This window comes from Canis lupus, chromosome 5 (assembly GCF_011100685.1).
Source record: "Canis lupus familiaris isolate Mischka breed German Shepherd chromosome 5, alternate assembly UU_Cfam_GSD_1.0, whole genome shotgun sequence".
Taxonomy (NCBI): domain Eukaryota; kingdom Metazoa; phylum Chordata; class Mammalia; order Carnivora; family Canidae; genus Canis; species Canis lupus.
The window spans coordinates 68384871-68411353 of record NC_049226.1 but is presented as its reverse complement, the minus strand read 5'-3'; the positions used below and the strand labels follow the sequence as shown (position 1 = coordinate 68411353).

At 50.6% G+C, this 26483-nt stretch overlaps 1 protein-coding gene across 1 annotated transcript in view; it reads right to left on the bottom strand.

The window, feature by feature from the left end:
- Window positions 1-4022: 4022 nt before the first annotated feature.
- COTL1 (coactosin like F-actin binding protein 1) overlaps window positions 4023-26483 on the bottom strand; it is a 37738-nt gene continuing 15277 nt past the window's right edge. The window contains exons 3-4 of the mRNA XM_038538140.1: window positions 19842-19999; window positions 4023-5346 (exon numbers count right to left, since the gene is read on the bottom strand). Coding sequence (XP_038394068.1) covers window positions 5236-5346; window positions 19842-19999 — 269 coding nt within the window. The 3' untranslated portion in view covers window positions 4023-5235. The remainder of the gene's footprint in view (window positions 5347-19841; window positions 20000-26483) is intronic.

Genomic DNA, 26483 nt, shown 5'->3' with positions numbered 1-26483 from the left:
CACTCTCGAGCTCTCTCTCTCTTTCTCAAATAAATAAATACAGCTTTTAAAAAAAAAGGACTACCTGGGTTCAAGTCCTGCCTCACTTACTAGGCGTGTGTGGAAGACTGTATTTCTGTTCACAACTATTTGGTGATACATCCCTGCCCCCCTGAACTTTAGCCTGGCCATATGCCTTGCCCTGGCTACTCCAGAAGGAAGTGAAGGGTCCTGCCTAAGATCACACAGCCTGTAAGTGGCAGAGCTGGGATTGGCACCCTTCCAGTCACCATGCGCTGCCTCCCGGCACCAGCCCCTCCTCCTATCAGGGTGTCTGAGAGCCCCTCCCAAGCCCCATCCAGCTGTGGGCCTGCTCTGGCAGAACACACCACAGGAGGCATTTGTGTTCTCATCTGCCAAACCCAGAGCTATAAGGGCAAGCCCGTGGGCAGTGGCACTGACCAGCAGGGATAGAAGGATCTAGATGCTCTGTCACTGCCTTGGTGTCAGGCTGGAAGCTGCTCACAGACCAACCCTTCTCCAGAGCAAGGATGGTCTCCTGGGACCCCTTAGAGAGTAGCCACATAATACCAAGATGATGTTGTCGTGCTGAGGTAGCATGGTCCATCTCATCTGGTTGTCATATAAACGTGTGATGGGGGATGCCTAGGTGGCTCAGCGGTTGGGCATCTGCCTTGGGCCCAGGGCATGATCTGGGGGTCCTGGGGTTGAGTCCCACGTTGGGCTCCTAGCAGGAAGCCTGCTTCTCTTTCTGCCTGTGTCTCTGACTCGCTCTCAATGTCTCTTATAAATAAATAAATAAGGGATCCCTGGGTGGCGCAGCGGTTTAGCGCCTGCCTTTGGCTCAGGGCATGATCCTGGAGACCCGGGATCAAATCCCATGTCGGGCTCCTGGTGCATGGAGCCTGCTTCTCCCTCTGCCTATGTCTCTGCCTCTCTCTCTCTCTCTCTCTCTCTGTGACTATCATAAATAAATAAAAATAAATAAATAAATAAATAAATAAATAAATAAATAAATCTTAAAAAATAATGTGAGAGGGAACACCGTGGTCTGAATGGGTGTGTCCCCCAAATTCACATGTTAGAATCCTAATGCCCAGTGCGATGGTGTTAGGAGGCAAGGTCTTTGGGGAGTGATAGGGTCATAAGGGTGGAGCCCTCAGGAATGGGATTGGTTTTATAAAGGAGACCCCATAGGGCTCACTCACTCCTTTCATGTGAGGACACAGTGAGAACCAGGACAGGGCCCTCATCTGACCATGCTGGTGCCCTGGCCTTGGACTTGCAGCCTCCAGACTATAAGAAATAAATTTCTTGCTGTTTATAAGCCCCCTGCCCCCTGCCCCTGTCCATGGTATTTTGTGTAGCAGTCCAGAGAAGACAGACAAGTACTTTTGTCATGGTCCTGACTTAGAGAGGAGGGCACTGACGCTCAGAAGGGTGAAGGAACCGGCCACCTCCAACCTGACACGGCCTGAGCATAGAGCTGCCTCCTGCCCCAGGTGGTCACCTTCACAGTGGACCTTTGGGTTGTTTTTGCCTCTCTTTTGCAGTTCCCTGACAAAGGGGACCAGAAAGCAGTGGAGGGACTATGTAAGGACAACATGTCCTGGGATGGGACAGCAGGGGGCCTGCCCCCAATAGGGTGGCATCCCGGGGTGGAGCTCCTTCCAACCTCACAAAGATGCCCGGAGAGTTGACATCCATCAGGAGCTCCAGGGTAAAGCAGAGAAACAGAAGCCTCCCCCAAGGATCAATTGGCCAGGAGCAGTGAGCGCCCCAGAGGGCACAGAGACACCAAGGTCATAGTTGGCTGGTTTTACTGTGGATCACCTTGGCCCCACCCACAACCATGCCAGCCCCTGAGCAGGAGGGTGCCCCCACCCTGGCAGTGTGCCTGGACATAACCAAGGTCACACATGCCCTGGCAATCCTCCTACTGAAAGGTGAGGTCGGTGTCCCCTCCCCTTGAATTTGAGGAGCTCATGACTTCCCTAATAGGGTCCAGTGGACATGCTGCCACATGACTTCCAAGGCTTAAAGCCATGCAGCCTGCCCCTGGTCCTCGGGGACATCCCCTGGGGCCAGGCCAGAGTGGGAGGCCATGCTGGGTGCCCAGATCCACACCCAGCTGAGCTTCAGGACAACCGCCTGCATCAGCTGCCAGCCACATGAGACAGTCGGCCAGTGATGTGATCTCAGCCAGATGACACCCCTGCCAGCGAGAACCACCTTGCTGAGCCCTTCCTAAATCCCCTGCCCCACAAAATCAAGGGCAAGATAATGTGGTAGTTATTTTACACCATTCGATTTTGGGTAATCTGGAGCAACTGTTGTAGGACCAAGTGAAGTGATTGAGAGCAGACACTGGAACCCCCAGAGCTCCATCCCTGACCCCTCCATCAGTGGATCAGGGCCGGCCCAGGCCTCGGGCAGAGACAGGAGCTGCTGGAGGTAGTTCCAGGCAACGTTAGCCGACACCTGCTAGGTGCTGGTTCCAGGGGATAAAGACGAGTAGAGACAAGGCCTCTCTCTGCCCTCAAGGACCTCACAATCCCATCAGGCACCCTCTGAAATCCCAGCAACAGCCCGAGCTGCCACTTTAGATTAAAACCAAGCTCCTTGACATATAAACCCAGCTGCACCCTGTTTGCTTTTCCCCAGAGCAAACATCCCCAAGGACCTTTGTCCACAATCCCCTTGTCCACCTCCTGCCTCTTTGCTTACCCCACTGCTCCTCCCCTTCAGTTCTCAGTGTCACCTCCCCAAGGAAGCCCTCCTTGATGTCTTGGACCAAGCCCAGTGCCTTTATAATTTTCCCTCAGAGAGCCTGGCTTTTCTTCCAGAAGGGGCTCATCCTTCCCTGTAATTGTCCCAAGTTCTCTGACCAGAGCTAAAACCCACACACCACAAAGCCGGAGACCTAGTTTGGCTCCCTCTGTTCCAGGTGTAGGAAAAATCTGGGGCATGCAGAGCTAACCAGACCTAGTGGTAGGCATGATGTAATGAGAGCTGAGCCCCTACGGGACGCCTTCATAATCCTTTCTGCCCCTTTTGCCTTCCAACCCATCCCAGCAGGTAACACTGCTGCTGATGTTGCAGACGGGGAACCAGAGGCCCAGAGAGGTTAACTAACTTGCCTTAAGCCACAGAGCTGCAGGCAGAGGGCAGGTATTAGCACCCATCATGGCCGGGGTGGGCTGGGGGCAGCCTTCCCCACACCTGCCAGGGTCCTTCCCACTCTGATTTGGGTTCAGCCCTGTCCCCGCCCCGCAATCAGCTCCTCCACATCGGGTTGTCTGTGTGTCTGAGGCTCCTCCGGCCTCATTCTGGGTTCCCACCGGGGCTGGCGTGCTGGAAATCGAGTTTTTGAGCTCTAGGACAGCCGCAGAAAGGCCGTGGCAGCCCAGCCAAGGAGGGCGCTTTCCCTCAGCTTTTCCTGAAAAGACAGAGTGGAGGGTTCTGGCCACTCAGGGGGTGCCTCTGTTCTGCTTCCACCTGCCTGTCCCTGTCCCTCCGGCAGGGCCTCTCCGCTGCCCTCCCGGGCACGGCGCCAGGGGCACTGGGAGACCTGGGTTCCAATCCCAGCTCTGCCACCTGCTAGCTGGGTGGCCTCAGGTGACTCACTCCAACTCCCTGAGCCTGTTTCCATAAAACAGGAATATAAACAGTACCTGTTTCTTCAGGTTGTCATTAAAAATTAAATAAGCTAGGGACTCCTGGGTGGCTCAGTGGTTGAGCATCTGCCTTTGGCCCAGGGCATGATCCTGGAGACCTGGGATTGAGTCCCACACCGGGCTCCCCATATGGAGCCTGCTTCTCCCTCTGCCTGTGTCTCTGCCTCTCTCTGTCTCTCATGAATGAATAAATAAATAAAATCTTTAAAAAACAATTAAATGAGCTACTGAATATGAACGTGCCTTGCCCCCAAGAGCTCCAGGAATTCCTGTTAGATCTGAACACAATGACTGTCTTTGTTGGTACAGTAGAGAAAGCAGCTTTATAAGACAAATCAGACAAACTTGTTTTTTGAAAAACAAAAAAAAAAACCATGTTTATTTCTGTAAACTGCTTGAGGGCAGATGTTCTTCACAACCCCAATACAGCACATATTTCCTACCCCCAAATGAAATGAGCAAGGAAAAGAAGAAAGAACAACACAAACTGTGCTCATGAAGAACCAAGCCAATCTCATCTTTCTTTGAAAAAAAAAAAAAATCCTTTTGAAGGCGTGGTGCAGAGCCAAGGTGAACACCACAGCTTTGGTGCCACAAGGGCAGGGACCCGCTCCCCCAGCGGCTCAGTGGCAGAGCCAGCCCTTGCCCCTGCCCCTGCTGTCCCTGTCGGCACAGAGGGCCTCCCCGAAAATGGGGGACCAGCCCCCCACTGTACCTGAATTCCAACTGCGTGGCCTGGCCTCCCTCCCAAGCATCCTTGTCACTTTGGGAGCCCCCGAGGGGAACCCTGAAAGACTCTTGGTCACAGATGGCCGTGGACCTGCGCCCCCCACCCCGTGCCACGACGAGACTTCAAGCCAAAGGGGAGGAATGAGCCGCTCCAGACTGCGAGCCAAAGCCGCTGCCGGGCAACTGTTAAGGCAAAATTTCTCTCTTCTGTGCGATGGGTGTCGGGCCTGAACGTCTCACTGCCGAGTACCATCCCTATTGGGACAGATGCGTGGCTTAGGCAACTCTGAATGGGGGGTGAGGGACCCTGGAGCACGCTCAGGGTGGGGGTCTGAGCCGGACGCGTGGGATCGACGTGTGTGCTGGCGAAGACGGCCTCCGACAGGCACGTCGGCCAAGCACATGGGCGCCACGGGACACTAGACGGCGGCCCGGGCCCCAAGCGATGCGAGCTGGTGGCGAGGGAGGCCAGGCAGGCTACAGGGTAAGAGAGCGCCAGGAAAAGGGGTCACCACAGGAGGCGCCTCGGATCTGATGATGTGCATGGCGTGGCATCAAAATGATTTTCCTTAGAACAAGCAAGAGGGTGCAAAAAAAAAGGACATAAAAGAAAGATGTTCCATGAGCTTCAGGAGATAGGGCGCAGCAGGGCTCAGGGTCAGGGAACGGGGAAGGGGAGGTGGGCTGCAGACGGGGGGCGCGCACTGCCTCTCACGGCGTCTCCAGTCCCTGGTGGGCTGGTGGGCTGGTGGGCTGGTGGCTGGGGTGGCGGTCCCCTCCCCCGGGGAGCAGACGGATGACTTTGCAAGGGGCAGGGGAAGGGCTGGGGTTACTCCGTCTGGGCGTCGTAATTGGCTCCCCCCGCCTTCTTGAGCTCGCTCTTGATGAAATCTTCTTCCAACTCCTTCCGATCACTGATCACAAACTCTTTAGCAAAATTCTGCAAGAACAAAATGAAACACAGAGTTCCCGTTAAGAAAGGACAGGATCAAAGTGTGGCTGAGCCAACACGCCAGGAAGTCCTGGCATCTAAAATACTAAGAAATGATCAAAATGAAAATGTGGTGGCAGCGTGGTTTGGCAAGAAGTGGAGAAACCGTGACTGGAGATCAGGAAATGGGTGAGGTTGGGATGTAGTCTAGTCCCAAGACCAAGGAGATGGGCCAAGGTCAGACCAGGCTCGAATGCTGGCACTGTCATTTTTCTGGCTGTGTGACCTTGGGCAAGTCCCTTCAACTCTTTTGCTTCAGTTTCCTTGTCTGTGAAAGACCAACCTGTCCGGAGGAGAATAGGAGAGGAGGTCGGAAGGCAGGCTGGTGTGCTGGTAAGTGTTTAACGTCAGGCTGGCTATCCAAAACGAAAGGAAGAGAGAGAGAAAAGCCCTGAACTATAGCTCAGGCCTATCTCCTACCATAATTGGTTTCAGCCACCGTGATGAGCTGACTGGAAAGAGCCACTGTCTCCCCTGGGAGTGCACAGGCTTCAACCATAAAACCTGAATATGTGAAGCAGGTGATCTGGCTTTATTCAAGAACTCCAAGCCATGAAGAATCAACAGTTATTTTGGTATGCAGATCACGAGACTTCAAAAAACTAGGAAAATTTCAGGATGGTGAAAGGTAAGAAAGCAAAGAAATTTACCAAAATACAAACAACAAGTCTAAAGGTCAGAAAATCATTCCCCCTCCCCCCAAAAATGGCTTGCCATTTGCCATGCCAAGCCACTAAGGAAATAGTGTAAGCAATTAATACCGTTTATTAAGAACCTATGGATACCAGACATGGTCACACGCCAGCAAACATAATTCTTAACACTCTTTAATATGACCCAGCAATTCTACCCCTTGTTCTACCCTTGTCTCGAGACAAGGGAAATGAAAGCACATATCCCCACAAACACTTGGACACAAATATTCACAGCAGCGTTATTGATGACAGCCCAAAAAGTAGAAACCACCCAGATGTCTGTCAACAGAAAAGTGGGTAGACAAATTATAGTCTGTCCATATGATGGAACATTATTCAGTCACAAAAGGAATGAGGTGCTACTACACAACATCATGGATGAGTCGCAAAACCATCATGCTAAGTGAAAGAAGCCAGACACAAAGGACCACGTCTTGTAGGATTCCATTTATATAAAATATCCAGAAAAGGCAATCCACAGGGCAGCCCCGGTGGCGCAGTGGTTTAGCACCGCCTGCAGCCCAAGGCGTGATCCTGGAGACCCTGGATCGAGTCCCAGTTCAGGCTCTCTGTATGATGCCTGCTTCTCCCTCTGCCTGCTCTCTGTCTCTATGAATAAATAAATAAAATCTTAAAAAAAAAAAAAAAGGCAATCCACAGAGACAGAAGTAGATTTGTGGCTTTCAGGGACTGGAGAGGGTATGGGGAGCGAGTACTAACAGGGACATGGTTTCTTCTGAGGAGAGGAAAATGTTTGGGAACTAGATAGGGATAGTGGTTGCACAACACTGTGAGTGTACTAAATGCCAATGAATTGTATAGTTTAAAATAGCTAGTTTTATGTTATGTGAATTTTACCTTAATTAAAAAAAAAAAAAGACTACAGGGACACCTGTAGTGGTTGAGCATCTGCCTTTGGCTCAAGGAGTGATCCCAGGGTCCTGGGATCAGGTCCCAAATCGGGCTCCCCGCAAGGAGGCTGCTTCTCCCTCTGCCTGTGTCTCTGCCTCTCTCTGAATACATGAATAAAATCTTAAAAAAAGAATAAGTCACCATGCCTTTTAGAAGAATGAGTAAACCAAGAGAACACTCAAGGTCATGTTTTGCATATAAAGACAAACCATTTACCATGCCAAACCACTAAGATACCAACAGAGAGGGGAAGGTTAATTAATATTTATCAAGCAACTAATATGTGCCAGGTGCAGCCTCACACATCTTCTCACTTAATCCTCCCCTTCAGCATATTAGCTTTTTTTTTTTTTTTAAGATAAGATCCATGGGTTGGGCTTGAAGAGATTGTGTAACTAGCCCAGAATGACTAAACATCCTTCTGACTCTTTCTATTCCCATTCCATCATACTGTGCTGCTCAGCATTGGTGTCTGCCTTCAGACAGTGACCAAACACAAGTTGGACGTATGGGCTGGGAAGGGGAACTGAGAATTAACGTGTTTCTCAACCTGAGCCCCAGGGGTATGGGGGGGAGAGGCAGAGAGTAGAGGAGGAGGAAGCCAACAGCTCGAGATGCCTCTAGCAGGAAGTCCAAAGTTCCCCTGCTTTCTGATAGCTATATATGGCAATCTAAAGAAATAAGAACACTCCGGTTCATGTCTGTTAGCCATTAGAAGATTTAGATTAAGAAGAAGTTTGATAAGGCACTAAGAAATCTACAGTAAAACTGTACATGGAGCTATGCAGAATCCAACTTAAAACCATGAGTATATGAGAAGTCAAATCACAACCAAAATAAGGAGCAACCCAGAAGAACAGAATCTAGTAAAAACAAACATAACAATAAACGTAAATGAACAAAATTATCCCCCCCAAAACAGCTATGTCTCAGGCTACCCAAAAATACCCCCCTAAATTTTATGCTACATGCTGAGACATGATTTAAAAATCAAAAGGAGGGCAGCCCCAGTGGTGCAGCAGTTTAGTGCCACCTGCAGCCCAGGGTGTGATCCTGGGGACCCTGGATCGAGTCCCACATCAGGCTCCTTGCATGGAGCCTGCTTCTCCCTCTGCCTGTGTCTCTGCCTCTCTCTCTCTCTCTGTGTGTCTCTCATGAATGAATAAATAAAATCTTTTTAAAAAATAAAAATCAAAAGGATAGGCAAAAAATGATTATATCAAAAAAGTACATAGAGAAGCAACCTCACCCACTCCCACTTGGGCATAGCACCTGCCCTCCAGGGGGGCAAAAGAGTGGGAGGGGTGGAGCCACGTAGAGAGGGCCCCAGCAGGCCTCCCCCACACAGGATGCTTGGCACCCCCAGAGGCTTCAAAGGTGAATTGACACTTCCCCTCAGGGTGTGGATGCTACAAAAAGTCCCCAAAAGGCCTGAGTCAACCTAAAACCCAACCCACATTGACCCCCTCTGTTCCTTCCAGCAAGCAGTCCTTGGAACGGGCCTTCCACTTGGTCGGGTGGACAGCAGCACCCCCAGGGAGTGGGCTTCATTGTGACATTTCAAAAAGAGGCAGAAACAGCAAAACCAGTTCTGTAGGTGGCCAGACCCCGACCTGGGAGCAACACACCAGATGGGAAGGAGTCTCTGTAAGGACCAGTCCCCAGCTGAGAACCACAAAAGACAAGTCTGAGCAAAGCACGGCCACCACCTCCCCGCTTTGCTCACACCTCCACTGTCAGCCACTGTCCCTAGCACCCTCCGCGTGTCACCAAACACCTACAGGGCAGAGGTAGGTGACAGCGAAGGCTGCAGGAGTCAGAGGCAATTCCTGACTTCGAAGGAGACAGAGCCCAGAGCAATGCTCACACATAGGGAGCTTTTCATTTTCTATTAGCCATGGTGGAAAAAAAGTAAAAAGAACCAGGTGACTAATAATTTTCATAGGATTTTTTAATCTAACTTTATATATCCAAAATACTGCCATTCTAACATGTAACCAACACACACAATCATTAATGGGAGCTTCTACATTCTTTTCTCCGTAGTTTTAGAAACCCAGCGTGCATTTTACACATACAACTGCTGATAGGGCGGGTCCAGATAGAACAGGAAAGAGTCCAAAAGAATAATGTGCTCAGTCAAGGAGAATCATTAATCATAAAAGAGCTGAGCTGATATGCGTGGAGGAGGGGGAGCTTTTGGAAGCCTGGAAATGTTCTATATCCTGATCTGGAATTGAAAAAAAAAAAAAGAGAGAGAGAGAGAGAGAGAGCTCTTAAAACTCTGACATTCACCCCATCATTTGGTTGAAAAGTACCAAGAAATGCAGAAAGGGGAAGCAATTCATCCCAAAACACACAGCAGCCTCATGGCAGGGGCCTTTGGGGCAGGTTCTGGCCCTGGTCTGTCCTGCCCTCCCTTCCACTACTCTAGACTGCCCATCCTTCCCACCACAGCCTCTGTTATACCCTGAAGGCCACATGTCAAAGATTTCAAAGCAAAAGGTGCCAGTCTGGAGGCATGGTCACCTGTGGTTCTAGAAAGATGTTTGTCATATGTGGGAACACTCCATCCCTGGCTGATAGCTTCCAGGAAGGGTCACTATCCCCTTTCCTTTTTTTTTTTTTTTTTTGCCATGGAAGGACTTTTCTAAGGAAGAGGCTCATCCAGCTAAATCTGACTCCAGGATGGCCTGCAAACATGCAGTAACCAAGCTTAGGACACATTTGTCCCTGTGACTTTTCTCAAGTGCACATATGTTCATATTTCAAAAATGTAAGACAGACATTGCTTCCAGTGAAAGCTTCCAGTGGTCGCTTCCACAGAAGGCAACTCTAGGACAGATCAGAGTGAGGCTCTGTACATAGTCAAGAATCTGTTTGTAAAGCTGGTTTAAGAAGCGTTTAAATATTTTCCTATCTTTGGTTTTAAACCATCTCACTTTTTTCCTAACTTTTTTTTTTAAGTAGTCTCCACACCCAGTGTGGAGCCCAACGTGGGGCTTGAGATCAAGCCTTGAGCTGAGATCAATAGTTACACACTTAACCAACTGAGCCCAGGTCCCCCTCAACCGTCTCACTTTTAAACAGCTCCCAATTGCCTGGGTTTAAACACCAACTTCAGTGCTAAAGTGTGCTGGGTGTGGATTTGGACCACACACAAACAGGAACAGTTGTCCATTTGCATCTCTAGCAGGCAGCACTCCCCAGGGACTTACCCCTGCACCCTGGGACTTACCACCACCCCTCCACTTCACGCCCCTCACTCAGTCTCCTCATGTGCAAAGGCAGACAATAAGACCTGCATTCTGGTGCCGTGCAAAGGGTCTGATGAGTGTGCAGAAGGCTTGGACACTCGAGGAGAGCTCCCCAAAATGATTAGATGATAGTTTAAGTGATCCTGGGTTTATCTTTGTTCTCAAGATTGTCAGGGGAATCTGAGATGAAAAATTTCCTGAAACACTGCAAGTGAAAGCACAGGGAGTGGCAGGTTCCTCTTCCTTCACTCACAATGGTTTCTTCAACCCCATCATTTATTTTAATGAAGGAAAGTCCAGGCAATTCCTCAGAATAACCAAGGCAGTGACACAGGCATCTCCTCGCCCTTGCAGAGAGAAGACAGCAAATCCAGCTGCACACCCAAAAGCTGGGCATAGGGTTAGCCCTGGGAGGGCTGGCAGGAAGCCTGTTGGGGTAGAAATGTCGTCTCCTACCCAGAACACCAGGACTGGGGTGAGTTGCTAACCTCTGCAGAGAACGTGGGTGCAGAGAAAGATGTGGGAAGAGAAAATGAGTGTGGAGTCTTTGACAGCTAAGCTTGTGATGTCAGCAATCCGCATTTCTACAAAATGGGGCAAGGGAAGAGAGGGGACCTTCATTGCACCTAAAGATAACGAGAGCTAATGACATTCATTCTTCTAACAAATATGTGCTAAGCACCTGTTCTATACCAGACATTCTCCTAGGTCCTGGGAAGGCACAAGTCTGGTGCTTAGGGCTCTCTCTGAGAGCCTGAGAGCATGTGAAGAGACCCAGGGGGTCCTAAAACACCCTGAGGGAAGCAGTCAATGGCTCTGGGCCCTGGTCTCTATATCTGTGAAAGAAGAGGGCTAGACAACAGGTTCTCCTGATACTTTCCCACCAGCCATCCAACGCTTTTCACCTAAGGCCCTTGGGCACATGGGACAAAATTCCACCTCAGAGGCCAGAATCTGAGGAGCAGTGGGGAAAACTGGCACAGAAAAGTCAACTATGAGATCAGAGGCTGGCTTTCAACAGGAAGATGTGCGCTAGCTTCAGGCCCATCCCAAACCCCTGCAGAGAAGTTGGGGGGGCGGGGGGGATAGAAGCTCTCCTCCCAGGGTGTGAGATGGTATAGGGGGTGGACAAGACACATGCTGGCTGGAATAATGTATCGTTTCCCCAAGTGGATAAAGATAAATTATAAACCAAAGACCTCAGTGTGCTGAGGGAAAGAAGTCGGTGCCCCGCAGCCTGCATCTTGCTAGGAGAAAGGACACCTCCCAGGAACATGTGCCGCATGAAAATGCACAGCATCAACCCCGCTGAGTGTTCAGCTGCCAACCCCTCTGGGTCCCCCACACTTGCCCTCCTACAACCATTCTAATGAGCTTCAAAAGCCAAGGTTTTCAAAATCCTTCCAGCAAGGTGTAATTTACTCAAAAAGAACAGGTTCTTGTAACAGGCATGAGTCATCATAGAAAAGGGAAAAAACAAACAGCAAAATGGTACAGTCTAGCGTTCGGCAGATTTGGGAACAGAGGCACCTGCGTCACGCAGCAAAGTCACAAATGACATTACCCTACTTGGTAGGGAGAAAACAGAGGATAAGAGAGAGGCATTCGGTCACATTTCAGGTGGTCGCCGGGGAACGGTCCCATCTCCCAAGACGGATGGCAAGGGGGTGTGATGTTCTAGTGCATGCTGGGGAGGGCTGGGCCAAAACTAAACAGGGGCAGTTGCCCATACACCTCAAATCCTGACCCCAGGGAGGGTCACCCACCTCTTTAGCATTTGGGGGACCACCTGGATTCTGAGCCCGGCTCTCCTGACCACGGACGTTTACATAAGTCCCGACTCCCCTCTGCCTGATGTCTGACTATGGCTACGTCTAGATCGGGAATGGCAGGAATGTGGGAGACATACTTCACTCCTCCTGCATCCACCGCAGACGTCATAATCAGGACACTTTTCTCACGAGTCCAGACTTAGCATCAGAAGCCTTCTTAACCCAGAGCCCTGCTATCGATTGATCGATTGACAAGCACAGTTAAATCAAGGATTTTCAATTTCCGCCTGGTCAAAATTGTGCCCAGCATTTCTTGTTCCTCAGCCACACCCACTTTGGGGGAGTTTTCCCCAGGAAATAATTCAACAGTTTTTTGGGGTTTTTTTTTTTTTTTTTGTAATTATAACATATACTCACAGATGTTCGTTGTCAGTAAACACCAGACTGTTTTCACTTTTCAACAAAACCTGAATAAGTAAATAGTATCTACATCGAATACTTCATAGACATCAGAGACTTTTATACGAGATTTTATTTAATTTTTATGATCCCACGAGTTAGATGTTATCCTCCCAAATGCAGGGAAGTGAAGTAGCCAGCAAAAGGTCACACCTGCCGAGTGATGGGCTAAGCTTGGAACCTACAATTAAGCCTGTGCCAAGGTCTTTACCAGAAGAGTACGCACACATGTGCTATAGTCACTGACCAGAAAAGTATTCAGACATTAAAATTATCAATCCAAAAACACACTTATGGAGTGTTAAGTGAGAAGACACAGGCTGTACCTCTGCTGTGATTAATCACATTTGGAAAACACGATCCATGTGGCAAGGGCTCTATGGGAGTCAGCAGGAATCAGAAATTGCTGTGTGAGGCGGGGGTGGTTGATCATTATTTCCCTCCTTCTCTTTGTCTGAACCAGTTTTAAAAACCACAATGCCCTGGGGGAGAAAACAGGGTGCCTGGGGCTTGTTCCAGGAGGGACTCTCAAAGGCAGCATATCCAGGAAAAAATAATGACAAGAGAAGTACAAAAATGAGGCATGGTGCATGGAAGAGCCAAGATACGGGGGAAAAACCAAAGGACACAGCTGCACAGAGTACAGGCAGCGCCAGCCCAACAGGAACATGGGGTACACGTGTCCCCCATTGAAGAGGAGCTATCTGGATGCGGTGCCCTGGCTCCTTTGGTGAGGACCTGCCCGTTTCCTAGTCTGGGTCCCCACAGTGGGGAAACTGTATGCTGGTGACCGTGTCAGGAATCGCTGCGTGGGGCATGGGGGGCCAGCTGCTGGCCGGGAACAGGCATGGGCAGGCCACCACCGGCTGCCAGGGCCCTGGGACCCATCTGGGCCTTCGTGAGAGGTACGCAGGGCCCCGCCTGTGGGCAGAACTCTTTGCTTGTGAAAGTGGCTTCCATTTATGTGTCAGGCTCAGAGTGTGGGGTGTCTACCCCTCTCTCCTAAGAGCTTGTAACTTCTGGTTAGCAGGAGCCCAGAGTGAGCCACACGGCTCCCCACCGTACAGGTGGCCTCCTGATCCCCCACCCTCTGCTTCTGCCTTGGCTCAAGGACTCCGCCTCCACATCTGAATATTGGGTGTAATAACAGCAGCTGGCCCACAATGACGGATCCTGGCTCCCATCCTGATACCCACACGGCCCTTCACAGGCTGCTGGGAGCATTGTATTTCCTATCAGGTAGTTTGTGTCTTAAACAAGCAACAAAAAGCCCCCCTGCCCAGGCCCAGGTGAAATGCATGAGCACAAAAGGCCCTTTCTGGTTCTGAGAATAAAGAGCCTTTCCATAAACCGCCTCGTAAACATTCCTGGTGAAAACAAACAGCTGACACCCTCTGGAGACCCACGAAGCAGCCACAGCCAGTTCCCAGAGTGCTGGGTCCCCAGAGTGCTGAGCGGCAGCGAATGCTCTGAAGGCAGAACAGCAGCCCCATAAATCTCATGACACCACAATCTCAGGAGTGCGGGTTCTCCCGGCCGACCAGGCCAGCTCTCCCCTCTGCGTGCAACTGAAATAAAAGCAGAGCCCTTGGAAGTTCCAGTCCACCCTCAAATCCGTCCCTGAGTGTAACTGGCTTCCACAGTTTCATGCCATCCTGAGACTAATTAGTGGACATTTAGGGATGTTCTTCTTCTGTCCTAGGACTACGCAAAAAGACACAATCTGATGCCTATGGGAACAGATTCGCTTCTTCACTTTTTAGCACCTGTCTTTCGCACTCTTCTAGACTCAAGGAGTGCTCTGTAGTACAGCAGCCATGGTCTCTGCCCTCAAGATTGCCTCCTAGGGTCAACTATTTACAATTCATGGAATCTCTAATTCATAGGTTCGTAGTAGAAACACAGATAAAGGAGCCATTAATTCTGATTGAGGCGGGTAGGAGAATGGTGTAAAAAATGAAAGTTTTGAAGGATGGATAAAAGTTCACCATTCACCAAAATAGAGAATCCCTTTGTCCATTCCTTTGCATTTCTTTAATCCTTCCAACAGCTCCATGGAAATCTCACATTCTCTTTTCCATAACATCCTTTTCACAGATTCGGAAGATAAAGTTACTTGCCTGAGGTCCCAAAGCAAAAAGTTGACAGAGCTAGAATCTCAACTTGGGTCTCCTACCCACTAAAGCCCATGATCTTTTCCATTTGACGCAGCAGCATTCTTTTTTTTTTTTTTTAAACAAGTGCTGAGCAATGATATTCCATTCCCAGTTTTTATTTTAAAGGCTCTACCGACCAAGAAGATTGGGTAAGTTTAAAAATAAATCTAAGAGGTTTATTTCCCGCACAACTTCTCAGACTCTTTAATGTGCCAAGTGAATCTACAGAGGTAGAGTTTCCAAACCGCATGTGGCCTCAGAACATCTTCTTGGCGCTGAGGACTTTGCAAATGTGCAGCAGGACCAGGTGACTGCGTCTGGGCTCTGTGGCCAGGCGGTCTGGGTGCCACGCAATGCCCCGCCACATCTAAGCACGGGAACCCCGAGAAGTTACTTGGCTTCCCAGCACCCTAGACCCCTCGATCTATGAAATGGGGCTAGGGATAGAACTGGCCTTGTGGTGAAGAATAAATGATTTCAATATGGGGAGAGTCCTTCAAAGTGCCAAACACACGGTGGGGGACACAGTAAAACCATTGTCACGAGCGTTCTGAGCATAGTGGTACCCACATGTGGCCCTCCTGCTGGCATGTTAGTAGGTCTTAGCCCTGTGTGGTGAGAGGAGGTCCAGAATCTAAGCCAACCGTGCTCCCGGGGGGTAGAAGCCGTCAACATGTACATTAAGCTGATAGTTCCACACGGTCACTGAAACACCATCCCTCCTGCTCCCTGGGGGAAACACGCTTGCTCTCTTTTCCCCATGCTGTACCCTCTGGTCACTCCACTCTGTGGACATTCACAGGATGTTAAAAAATTAATAAAAGGATCACATGAATAAAGCCATTCTGCAAGGCAAGCATGCTGCATCACTGACAGAGTCTGCTCTAAATCAAGACAGCCTGTCCCGGCATGGACAGCAGGACCTGACAGTGGGGACTGCATTGTCCCTCTAATCCCGCACAGACGCCAGGACAATGGGCCGGGTGTTTTGTCCCGGGCATGAGCCAGGCACTTCTGTGCAGCAGACGACAGCTGTGGCGAGGCAGCCACGCATGCTGTCCACCCAGCACAGTCCCCAGACTCAAGTCTGGGTATCACCACTGTCCAGCCCAACCTGCCCAGCAGCCTGTCTGGTTTTGTCTTGCTTTCTCCCATCCCCAGTCACAGACATATCTCAGGTTCTCAGCCTGGCAGCACAGACTAGAGACCCACAATCAAACCTCCTGACTTTTAACTCCTCTGGGCTCCGGCCTAGATCTGCTGCTTGTTAGCCGTGGCTCTGGGGCAAGTCCAAGCCCTGCTCTGGGACTCAGTTTCCCCATCTGTTAAGGCACCTCTGCAGCAGGCAGGTGAGGGATGAATTGTCTGAAGTCAGCACTGGCAAGGCTGGACAAGGCCAGGACCCCTGGTGTTGTTGATGGTGGGGACTCTGGCCCAAGCCATTTGCAGGACATTGGGGCAATGTGGCTCAACCACAGACCTAGCATCTCCTAAGGAAATAATGCACAATGTCGAAAGCTGAGTGTCACAGTGTCGTCTAAAAGAGAAAGTTGGGAATAACAGCAGCAACTACTTCCATGTCTTTACTGAGGTCCAGAGAAGGTAAGCAATGTGCCCAAGGCTGCACAGCAAGCACTGGAGCTGAAATCTGAACCCACACCATCTGGTTCAAAAAGCTCCACTCCAGACCACAGCACCACAATGCCCCTTTGTCCAACAAAATAAAATGAGATTCCTTTAAAGGTCTGATCCATGAACAAAGCACCACACTTTTTTAATGAAAACTTTTCAGACTACGTCAAAACGGAATACGACATAGCAAGTCAACCCACCTGACTCTTCCTTTTATAAATAAGGAAACTATAGCCCAGGAAGGGAGTGAGACTTGCCCACAGCCAGGCAGGGAGTATGAAGACCCATTTTTCTTGATTCTAGTGTCTCTATGTCAGTTTACATTGTCTACATTTCATGCAAAGTACAAGGATGTGGGTATATTACTTTTATGACAATAAAAACCAAGGGCTTATCAATAATCTTAAACTAATAGTCAATCCACTTATTCACATGGAAATCATGGCAAGAGGCAGTTGGGGAAGTGCCACAGTCCACAAGACACAGAATCCAGAATAGCCCATCTGGAAGGTCCCTTAGAGAACATCTGTTCTGACTCCCTATTAAACAGAGAGGAAACTGGCATGTGTGCCAGGATTAGCACAATTTTAGTGACTGTGGAAAGACACCATTATGCCGTCATAATGGACCCTTTGTAACTTAAATGGCTGTATTTACAACTCTAGTATAAATGTGAGGTATTATAACAGCTTCAGATAATAAACCCTTTTAAATGCAGAAGTGAAAAATGCAAAAGGTAATGGTCAAAATGTCACACCATGCCTGCAGTGCAAGACGGTATCCCAGCTTCCACGCCAGAGTGGACATCTGGGCTTTTCCATCTACCAGCCTCCCTTTAACAACACCTGGGAACATGCCCAAGCTGCCAAGTCATGAAGCTCTGCCTCTCCAGAAGAACCACCATAGCCTGGACTGTTTCTGCTGTACAGAGGCCACCTAAGGCCAGACCCAGAGAAAGGAGAAAGGAGAGGAAGCTACTGCTGGAGCCCTGGATCCAGCCACACCTAAAGGCGGCAACCCCACACTTCCCAGTTTAGAAAGCCAGGCAATTCCCCTTTCTGCTTCAACGTCTTTGAGCTCGCAAACAAATGGATTATAACCGACAGTCCTAAGTGAAACTTCCCACCCAAGAATTCTATTTCCTCAAATCACCCTGGGCCACTGGCTCACTCCGAGTGAGTTCTAGATCAAAAAGGAACTCTGCAGCCGCTAATGGGGACGGGGTTTCCTTTGAGGGTGATGGCAAAGTTCTACAACTAGACAGGAATGATGGTTCCCCCAACACTGTGAATGTGTTTTAACACCACTGAGTCACACACTTTAAAATGGATAAAATGAGCAATTTTATGTTACTGCATTTTATCACAATTTTTAAAATGGAAAGAAAAAGAAGGAACCCTACAAGATTCAAGAGACCGCCCCACTGGCAAGCATCCTCTCCCCACACACCCTCTCCTGCTGGCCACGCACGTCCAGGCTGGCCAAAGGAAGAGCCTGGAAGGTGGAATTCAGCAGGAGACCTTTGACCACGGAACGGGCACTCTGGCATTTTTTCACTCTGCTGCCACAAAGGGGACCCCTGAAAGTTGGTTAACCATTAAAACCCAAATGGACCTGGTGAAAAATAGCCCGTGGGGTTAAGTAGGTGGCTTTCCAGAGCAAGGGCATCCATGCTGGGCAGGGTGCAAACAGCAGCATTAGCCAGTTAATGTCAGATGTGAAACCAATGACATTTACTAAGTAAACACTTACTAGTCCTAGATAGGGTGCTAACCCGCTTATGGAAGGTAATCTGACAACTCAGACCTTTTAAAAATGATTTTCACGTCTGTTAACTCTGGAACCCCACCCCCAGAAAACATATCCTAAAGAAATAGTTCATTCAGTCAGGGAGCAAAGGAGTTGCATGTATTAAAATGTTGGTTGGGGGCCCCTGGGTGTCTCAGTTGGTGAAGCATCTGCCTGGGTGTCTCAGGTCATGATCCCAGGGTCTGGGGATTGGATCCCTGTCCGGCTCCCTGCTCAGTGGGGAGTCTGCTTCTCCCTCTCTCTTTGCCCCTTGCCCTGCTCCTGCTCTCTCTCAAATAAATAAAATCTTAAAAAATTAAAATAATAAATAAAATGTTGGATGGAATGTTATTTATATAAATATAAACTGGAAACAACTCAGGAGGCCAACGGGAACACTTAGTACATTACGGTGCACTTGTCAAACAGCACACTCCACCACCAGAGAAGCGCTCACTACAAAGACTGCAGCCACATCATTTATGAAATTAGGTGGGTGGGGTAGGACAAGAAGCCCGTATAGAGTGTGATTTGCAGACTGTGATGCGCCGGAGTCGGGGAGCTCACCCCCAGAGCTGGCAGGGAGGATGGAAAAGACAGGCCACGATAATGTGAGGATGGGAATTCTTTTTTTTCTTTCCTAACATTATTGTGTAAGTCAGACTTTTATTTGAGGGATAATTTTAGATTTACAGAAAAGCTGCAGGAGAGACAGGATGAGAGTTCCCACATACCCCACACGCTGTGCTCATGAGGGGTAACATCTTACGTTACTGCAAAACATTTGTCATGATGGAGAAGTCAACATCGAAACATTACCGTCAACTAGACTCCAGACCTCGTTCCGATTTCACCAGTTTTTCTGTTCCAGGATCCAATCCACGATACCACGTCCCATACAGTCTATTTTTGTGTTTGTTCTCTTTTTGCTTTTTACAATTCAATGGCTTTTCACATAGTCACAGATATGAGCAACCACCACCATAGTCAATTCAAGAATATGTTCATCCTCTCAGAAAGAAAGCCCATACCTGTTGGCAAACATCTCCTGATTGTGGGCTTGGAGGAACCCTTTTGCAAAACAGAGAACCCTGTAGTAAGGAGAGAACTCTCCCTCATCTCCATTTTCCCCTGATTTATCTCTCTGGAATTCAGATTTTCTTTTCTCAGCGTGACCCCCAAGCATTAGTCCCAAATGAACCACATTGGAAGTTTCCGACAGTACCAATTTTTATGACACCCAGGCCAGAAAAACACTTGGAAATTGAGAGCCCTCTAAGTAAAACTTTAGGAGCTCAGAGACAAAACCCCTCTTCCTACTAATCTAGTAAGAGAGAATGAGTGCTATTGAGCATCTACCTGTGTGCCAGGCACTGTACAGAGAGGCCATGCACGAAGTCTCCCACTGCATCCTCATGGCCAACATTGGAAGTCAACCATGATCATCCATGATCCAAGTAGGTAGTGGCCACCATTTTGGTCACCCTTCCAGCCCTCTTCTTCGTGAACCACTTGTCCCATCTCAAAGGTAAACCCCCAGCTGCCATGTTTCCATTATGTGGTGGTCAGGATGACAAACTTGGCTACCTGCCCCCAGCCCGCATCCTGCAAACAACTCTGGTTAACATTGCACCAGTGGTTCTGAGATGTGGTCCAGAGATGTGACACAGCTTAAATCACAGGAGCCAACCCCAGCCTACTCTGTCCCTGGGGACAGTGACCCTTTGTGGGACGTGACCCACCCCAACCCAGAAAGAACACGAGGCCGATTACCTGCACAACCTCCTTCACCAGGGTCTTGTCCGTGCCAGTTTTGGCTCGCTGCAGCCCGCTGACATTCTCGCCAATCCACGTGATGAGGGCAAACTTGGACCTCTTGCTCATGGCATCCCCGGTGGTGAAGCGTACAAAGGCAAACAACCGGATGTCATCTGTCGTCAACAGCAAAAAGAGGGCATGGTGCTCAGTTAAAACATCCCAAAACTTTGTTCCCAAGGAGGAGCCATGAGCTGGAATACACCCAGAGCAGCACGGCAGGAGCCCAACTCCCTCCTCTCCTGTATTCCACCAGAATGCTATGCTTTCCTTCGAGGAAATCATATGTCCTTACTCAGCTTAATTCCTAAATAGTTCATATTTTAATTGCAATTATTGGGGAGAGCTCCTTACCATCCCTAAGTGAAGACGGCCGCCCAGTAAGGCTGTGGGGTGCTCACCTTGTGCTAGCTGCTTGGCGCAGCTCTTCCATTCTCAAAGGGCTTTTGGCCACTGGCTTCAGGATTTCTCAGGTCCCCTGAGAGCTGTGCTGCTCAAATGTTCACGTGTATCTGAATCACGGGGGGATCTGGCTAGAATGCAGATTCAGGGTGCACAGATCCCAGATGGGGCCCTGACGGCCTGCATTTCTAAGTGGCTCCCCTGTGAGGCTGATGCTGCAGGTCCCTCTGCCCGGCCCTAGCAACACTAATCCGTTTTGTGTCTCTGGATCTCCCTATTCGAGACATTTCACACAGATGGGAGAACACAATCTGTGGCCTTTTGTGACTGGCTTCTTTTGCTCGACACGCTGTCAAGGTTCATCTACACCGAGGCATGATTGGCCCCTCATTCCCCTTCTGGCCAAATAATATTCTAGGGTCTGGATGGGCCACGCTCTGCTCATCCATTCACCTGCTGATGCACATTTGGGATGCTTCCAAGCTGGGGGTGACTTTCCACCTCCCTCATTGGTTGACCACAAGGATGAAATATGATCGCTGTGTGACCCGCCCGGCCTGCCACCGTGGGAACTTGTCCCCAAAGTCGTGACCACAGGACGGAGCTGCCAGGTGGGCAGTGAGCACAGGAAACGAGGCGGCAGGTCGGAGGAACCGAATGTACACAGCCACGCCTGGCCGCTGCAGACAGCGTGGGGGGAGCCCGGCCTCACGGCTGCACGCGGGAAGCCAGCGCGGCGGAAACCGAGAAGCCGTGGCAGGGTGTTTAATTAAATTGCTGCCTTGATGTGAGGGGGAGGCAGGGCCGCACATCGGGTACCTCCCGACTTGTTCGCACCAAGGCGACACAAGCAAAAGCACAGCAGCCTGTTTCCATGGGAACCACTCCATTCCCCCCTCCCCGCCTCGGTGGCTGGATGCTTGGGTCCCCGGGATGGGATGGCAGCTGGCTCCTGAGCACCCCATCACTGGCCTGAGCCTCCACGCGGGAAGGGTGCACACCGTGTGTCCCGAGTACCAGCCCAAGACCCGGCCTAAGGACCTTGACACACAATAAGTGAGTCTCACACACACACACACACACACACACACACACACACACCCAGGACATGGGGAACCTGGCCCTTAGGGACCTTCCAGAGCCGCAGGCCAATGTCATTTACATTATCATGGCAGGAGGGACTGTTTTCCTGGGTGGCAGCTGGGTGCTTATCTGGGCAACGGTTTGGCCAACTAGATTGCTGACGTTTTTGAAAATCCAAGAGTCACGTTATGCTTACAAATGTTTGTGGCTCCCGATTTGGCAGGCCACCAAGAAGTCAGCTGAGTCTGCCGGGGAAAGCCGGGCTGCGGGAGCGACATTTCGTAGCTGCCCACGCGGACCTGGAGCTTCTCCCCGCCACTCGCCGCGGAGGGGGCTCTTAGCCCATGGTGGCCTCACACCGGTTGGTGCAGGGCGGAGCTGGAGCTCGAAGTCATGAGTTGGGCCACCTTCCCTCTTCTGGACAAACGGGGGCTGACAAAACACACCTGTGCGGCCGCGGCACCACATCCCTCCTCTTCTGTGGGCACTCGCTTCACGCACAGGAAAATGTGGGTGTGCCCACAGAAAGGCAGAGCAGAGCCTCACTGTACGTGTATAACGTGTGTGTGCACGCATGTGTGCACTTGCACGTGTGTGCGTGCTTGTGTGTGCACGTGTGCCTGTGTGTGCACTTGCACACATGGGGGGTGTGTGTATGCGTGCACTACAATGGAAACTGGCCAGGAGGACGTGGGTACTTGACATTGCCATCATCCCCATGGTGCCACTTGGTCCCAAGGGCCAATGGCACATGTTTGCAGCCTGAGGCTAGGGAACTGAGGGTGAGGCTCTGGGGAAACCCGGTGGGGGAAGCCGGGCCCAGACACCCCACAGCAGACAGACCCCTGAGCGCTCTGTCTCCTATAGAGGCCTCTGCACAGGTGGCCACACCGGCTGCTCCCTCAGCCGTACACCTTCAACCTTCTGCTCCACAGCATCCAAGTTAAGAGTCTAAGGTCTGGAATCCACTAGAAGCCTTCCAGCCTCATGCCAGCTCTGTGGCCTGGACCAGGTGCACTCATGGCTCTACACCCCAGTGCCCCATCTACACAGCCCTGAAGTGGCCGTGAGGATGACAGAAAACGGGCATGTGGTGGGGCTTGGCTCCTGGGAAGACTGCTCTTTCTGTCTCCACCTCTCCGGTAAAACTGCCCTGGGGACCCCAGTGCCACCCACCTGGCATACCCAACCACAGCCTCCCTGGCCTCCCTGCGTCTCCCTCTTGGCTGGCTTTCTGCACTGACCACACTTACATTTACTCCTCGGCATTTCACAGCAGGGCCGTTCCCAGACACACAGTCTTCCCGCCACTGCTTCCAGAGCATTGCTCGAGGACCTACTGTGTGCCAAGCGCAGTGCTAAGCACTGGGGCATGCAGATTAGACAAGCAAGGGTGCTAAGGATAACTGAAGCCGTTTACTGAGCACCTATGATATGCTGGGCACCGCTCTATGTGCGTACACGTATTGGCACATTTCTTCATCCCAAGCTCTCTATGAGGTTGGTGCTGCTCCCGGGCCCATTTCACAGCCAAAGGAACCGAGGCTCAGAGAGCTAAAGGGGTAAGGCAGCAGACAACACTTTCCCTGCCCGCTGGAGCACTGGGTGAGTTGAGAGCCGTTCCCAGAGCAGAGCCTGGGACCAGCAGCGTCAGCGTCCCCCAGGAAACCACGGGAATGTGGCTGCTTGGGATCCACCCCAGACCTGCTGATTCACAAGCTCTGGGAAGCCTCACCCCTGGGGGATTCGGGTGCCTCTAAAGCTTGAGAACCACCAGGGAGGCGGAGGGTGAAGGAGAGGAGAACTCGCACCAGCCTCAGCAGGAGAGGGGTAAGATGAAGGTCTCCAAGGCAGAAAAGCTGAAGTGCCGCAAGTTCAGCCCACCCCCTTCCTTCCCACCCATGCTTCTTTTATTTTGAGGAAGTGATCATGAAAAGGAGTTTCCTGTATGGCCTGGCTTCTCAAATATCAGAATTTACAGACTCAGAGGCATCCAGACATGACCCCTGAGAATCTCAGCACCATAGACCATCAGGACTGTCCCCCCAAGACTCTCCCTCTGCTCAAATCCCAAGGCCCAAGGAAGAGGACAGAGCCACTGAGCCATGGCCCTGGGTAGCAGGGGTCCTTTCTGTCACCTCCAGATCAGCCATCAGACACGATGCATCACTGAAAAGGATTCCCAAATGCAGGATGAGATCACATAGGTCCCATCTCAGAGGAGACGTCAACCTGAGACAAAGCAAGGCCAGAGCCCCATCCGTGAGGACTGTCAGTGCCATTCCCCATTGCCTTCTGGACAGTGCATGAGCTCAGAGTCCAGGCCAACCACACACATCAGGCCTCATCCCCAAGTTGGGGCTGTAAACACCTGCCCCTTCCCACCCAGCAAGAGTCTTAGTCATGAAAAGATGGCCCTCACACGGCATGAATACACCCCACTCTCAAAAGACCTTGAGCCTCTAGGCAGTCTGTGAGGCCTTGTGGTGTGCAATAGCCCCCACAGCCGTACAGCCCGGCCAGCTCAGGACTAAACACCAGGCAAGGTCTACCCAGTTCCATGTCCTATTTCTCTCTTCAAGGTCTTTGCCTTCATTTACTAAGCAAGTTAATACACAACATGAGCTGCCATTGCCAAGTCTGTGGGCGTGGCCCAGTACAAAGGAAGCACCCAGAAAGTCACTGTGGTCACTTTGCACTGTTCCTTTCATAAAACCCTCCCTGCCTTGGGCTCTCCTCTCACCCTGTACTCCACCCTGCATTTCCCTCCTTTCTCTCCCATTGACCCCTCACCACCTCCTCCTGAGCTCTGTCTAGGGCTGGCCTGGCAGGAGGGATTCAGAAGCAAGACAGGGAATGGCAGGAGGACCAGGAGTTGATGCTAAGCACTTAGGACAAGGCAGGTGTGGGGGAAACATGAAGAGAGGAGAGGACCACACGGCATGGGCACAGAGGAAGGAAAGAAGTCAGACTTCACTGGGATCCCCATGGCCACCAGAATGAGTCACTCCGTATTTTCCCAAAAACTGCGAATGGCACAGAATCTCCACCAAGTTCCCAAGGACTCTCCCGGCCCTCCCCACCAACTTGAAATCCCCCTTGGCTCAGGTAAACACCGAGGGGCAGATTCTGACCACCCTACCCAACATTCTCACCAGAGTGACCTCGACGCAAGGTCCACACTGACCAAGGGCCCCATCTTCTCCCAAAAGGGACCCTAGTCTTCCCATCCAACTCTCCTTGAAGCCAGCCCTGGCCGGAAAAGTACAAAATCCAGAGAAGACTCAATTCTTTATAAATGCTTCAAACAATTTTTTTTTCTCATTTCACACCAAAACACAATGTGAAGAATAATCAGAAGTATAAAGAAGCAAAAATGAGGGTCCCAGCACCTAGTTAACCACCCAAGTACCCATTCTGCTGCATGTCCTATTGGTCTATTTAGCTACTTTCACATCCATCTGGTCGTTGTTATATCCCACAGCACCAGGCCCATAGTAGGCACCACTACATGTCTGCTGGCCAACACAGAGCCAGAGAGGGCATATCATTTCATAATTTCCCCCTAGTAGTGAACTTCAGAGCAAGAAAAAAGAAAGGAGAAGGAGAATCAGGGAGGAAATTGCCCCAGAGCACGACATGATTGCAGCTTGCTCTAAAGCTGACCTTACCTTATATAGACTCCCTAAGAAGTTATGCAAACAAGGTTCAGTAAGGAAGAAAACAACCCACACACCAAAAAGCTGAGCTGTCAGCTTCCACCAAGTGAGCTCCCTGGAGCGGATATGACAGGAAATGAGAAAGAATTCTGACATCCTGCTGCCCCAGGGCGAGGGGACAACTGGACAGTGGACTGGAGCCACAGCAGCCCTCCCTTCCAGTGGGCCGTTCACGGTGGGGGGAGCCAGGCAGCTGCAGACCGGGGCCTGGGAAGTGGAAGGGTTCTCCCTGGGACTCCGAGGACAGAGGGGGCTCGTTGGGCGCCCGGGGAAGGGACGGAGACCTGCGGCTGCCAGGAGCCAGTTCCTCCCGCATCTGAGGCCACAGTACGCGTGCAGGTGGATGTGTGTGGCCCGGTCCCTCCACGCGGTGGACTTCGCCAGCGATTCCTTACTCGCTGCACTTTCATTAAATGCGAATGACCCAGCTTCCTACTTTGACAGAGAACACGAGAAAATGGAGTACAGGATAGCCAGAGGAAACGCAAGATGATTAGTTCAGGAGGACCCTCAGGGACTGGACTGATCTGGATACCCAAATTATCCGGGTAGCTGAAGGCTCTCCCCCAGTGACAAAGCACCAGAACTCTTTTTTTTTTTTTTTTTTTTTTTTTTTGATGGTGACTTTTACTTCCTTAAATGGAAGTCAGCGTGTTACACCCGCCTCTACCTTCTGCTTAGAGAACAGAGGCCACAGCCAGTCCCCCATGTAGAGTCCAGGACTCAGGCACCCATAGTGGGACACCCTGGGGACACTGAGGCATCTGATTTTCCAAGCACAAAACTCCCCTGTCACGTGCGGCCCTGTGTTCGTGTTGTGGCGTCTTCCACTGCCATCAGACCGTCATTTGACAAACACTTAGTAACAGTCTGTGCCTTGGGGGCTCTGCTGGATAAGACACAATCCCTACCCTCGAAAGGTACACAATCTAGCCTGGCAAACAAAAATGAAGAGTAGGGACACCTCAGTGGCTCAGCGGTTGAGCGCCTGCCTTCGGCTCAGGTGGTGATCGTGGGATCCTGGATCGAGTCCCACTTTGGGCTCCCTGCATGGAGCCTGCTTCTCTCTCTGTCTGTGTCTCTGCCTCTCTCTCAGTCTGTGTCTCTCATGAATAAATAAATAAATCTTTAAAAAAATTTTTTTAAAAACCAAGTACAATTACACTTGAGCTATTACACTGTAGTTAGCGCCAGAGCAACAAGTTATCGCAGGGCAAATGGGAACATCAAAGAGAGAAGGAAATTCATTCCTCCTGGGAGTGGTGATCAAGGAGGCTTCACAGAGGAGGTGATGTTTGATCTGGGTCTTGAAGGATGACTTAGAGTTCGCCCAGCTAACAGGATAAGGACAAAGGGGCTCATGTTAACAACTTAGGGGAGAGACTCTGACAGAACT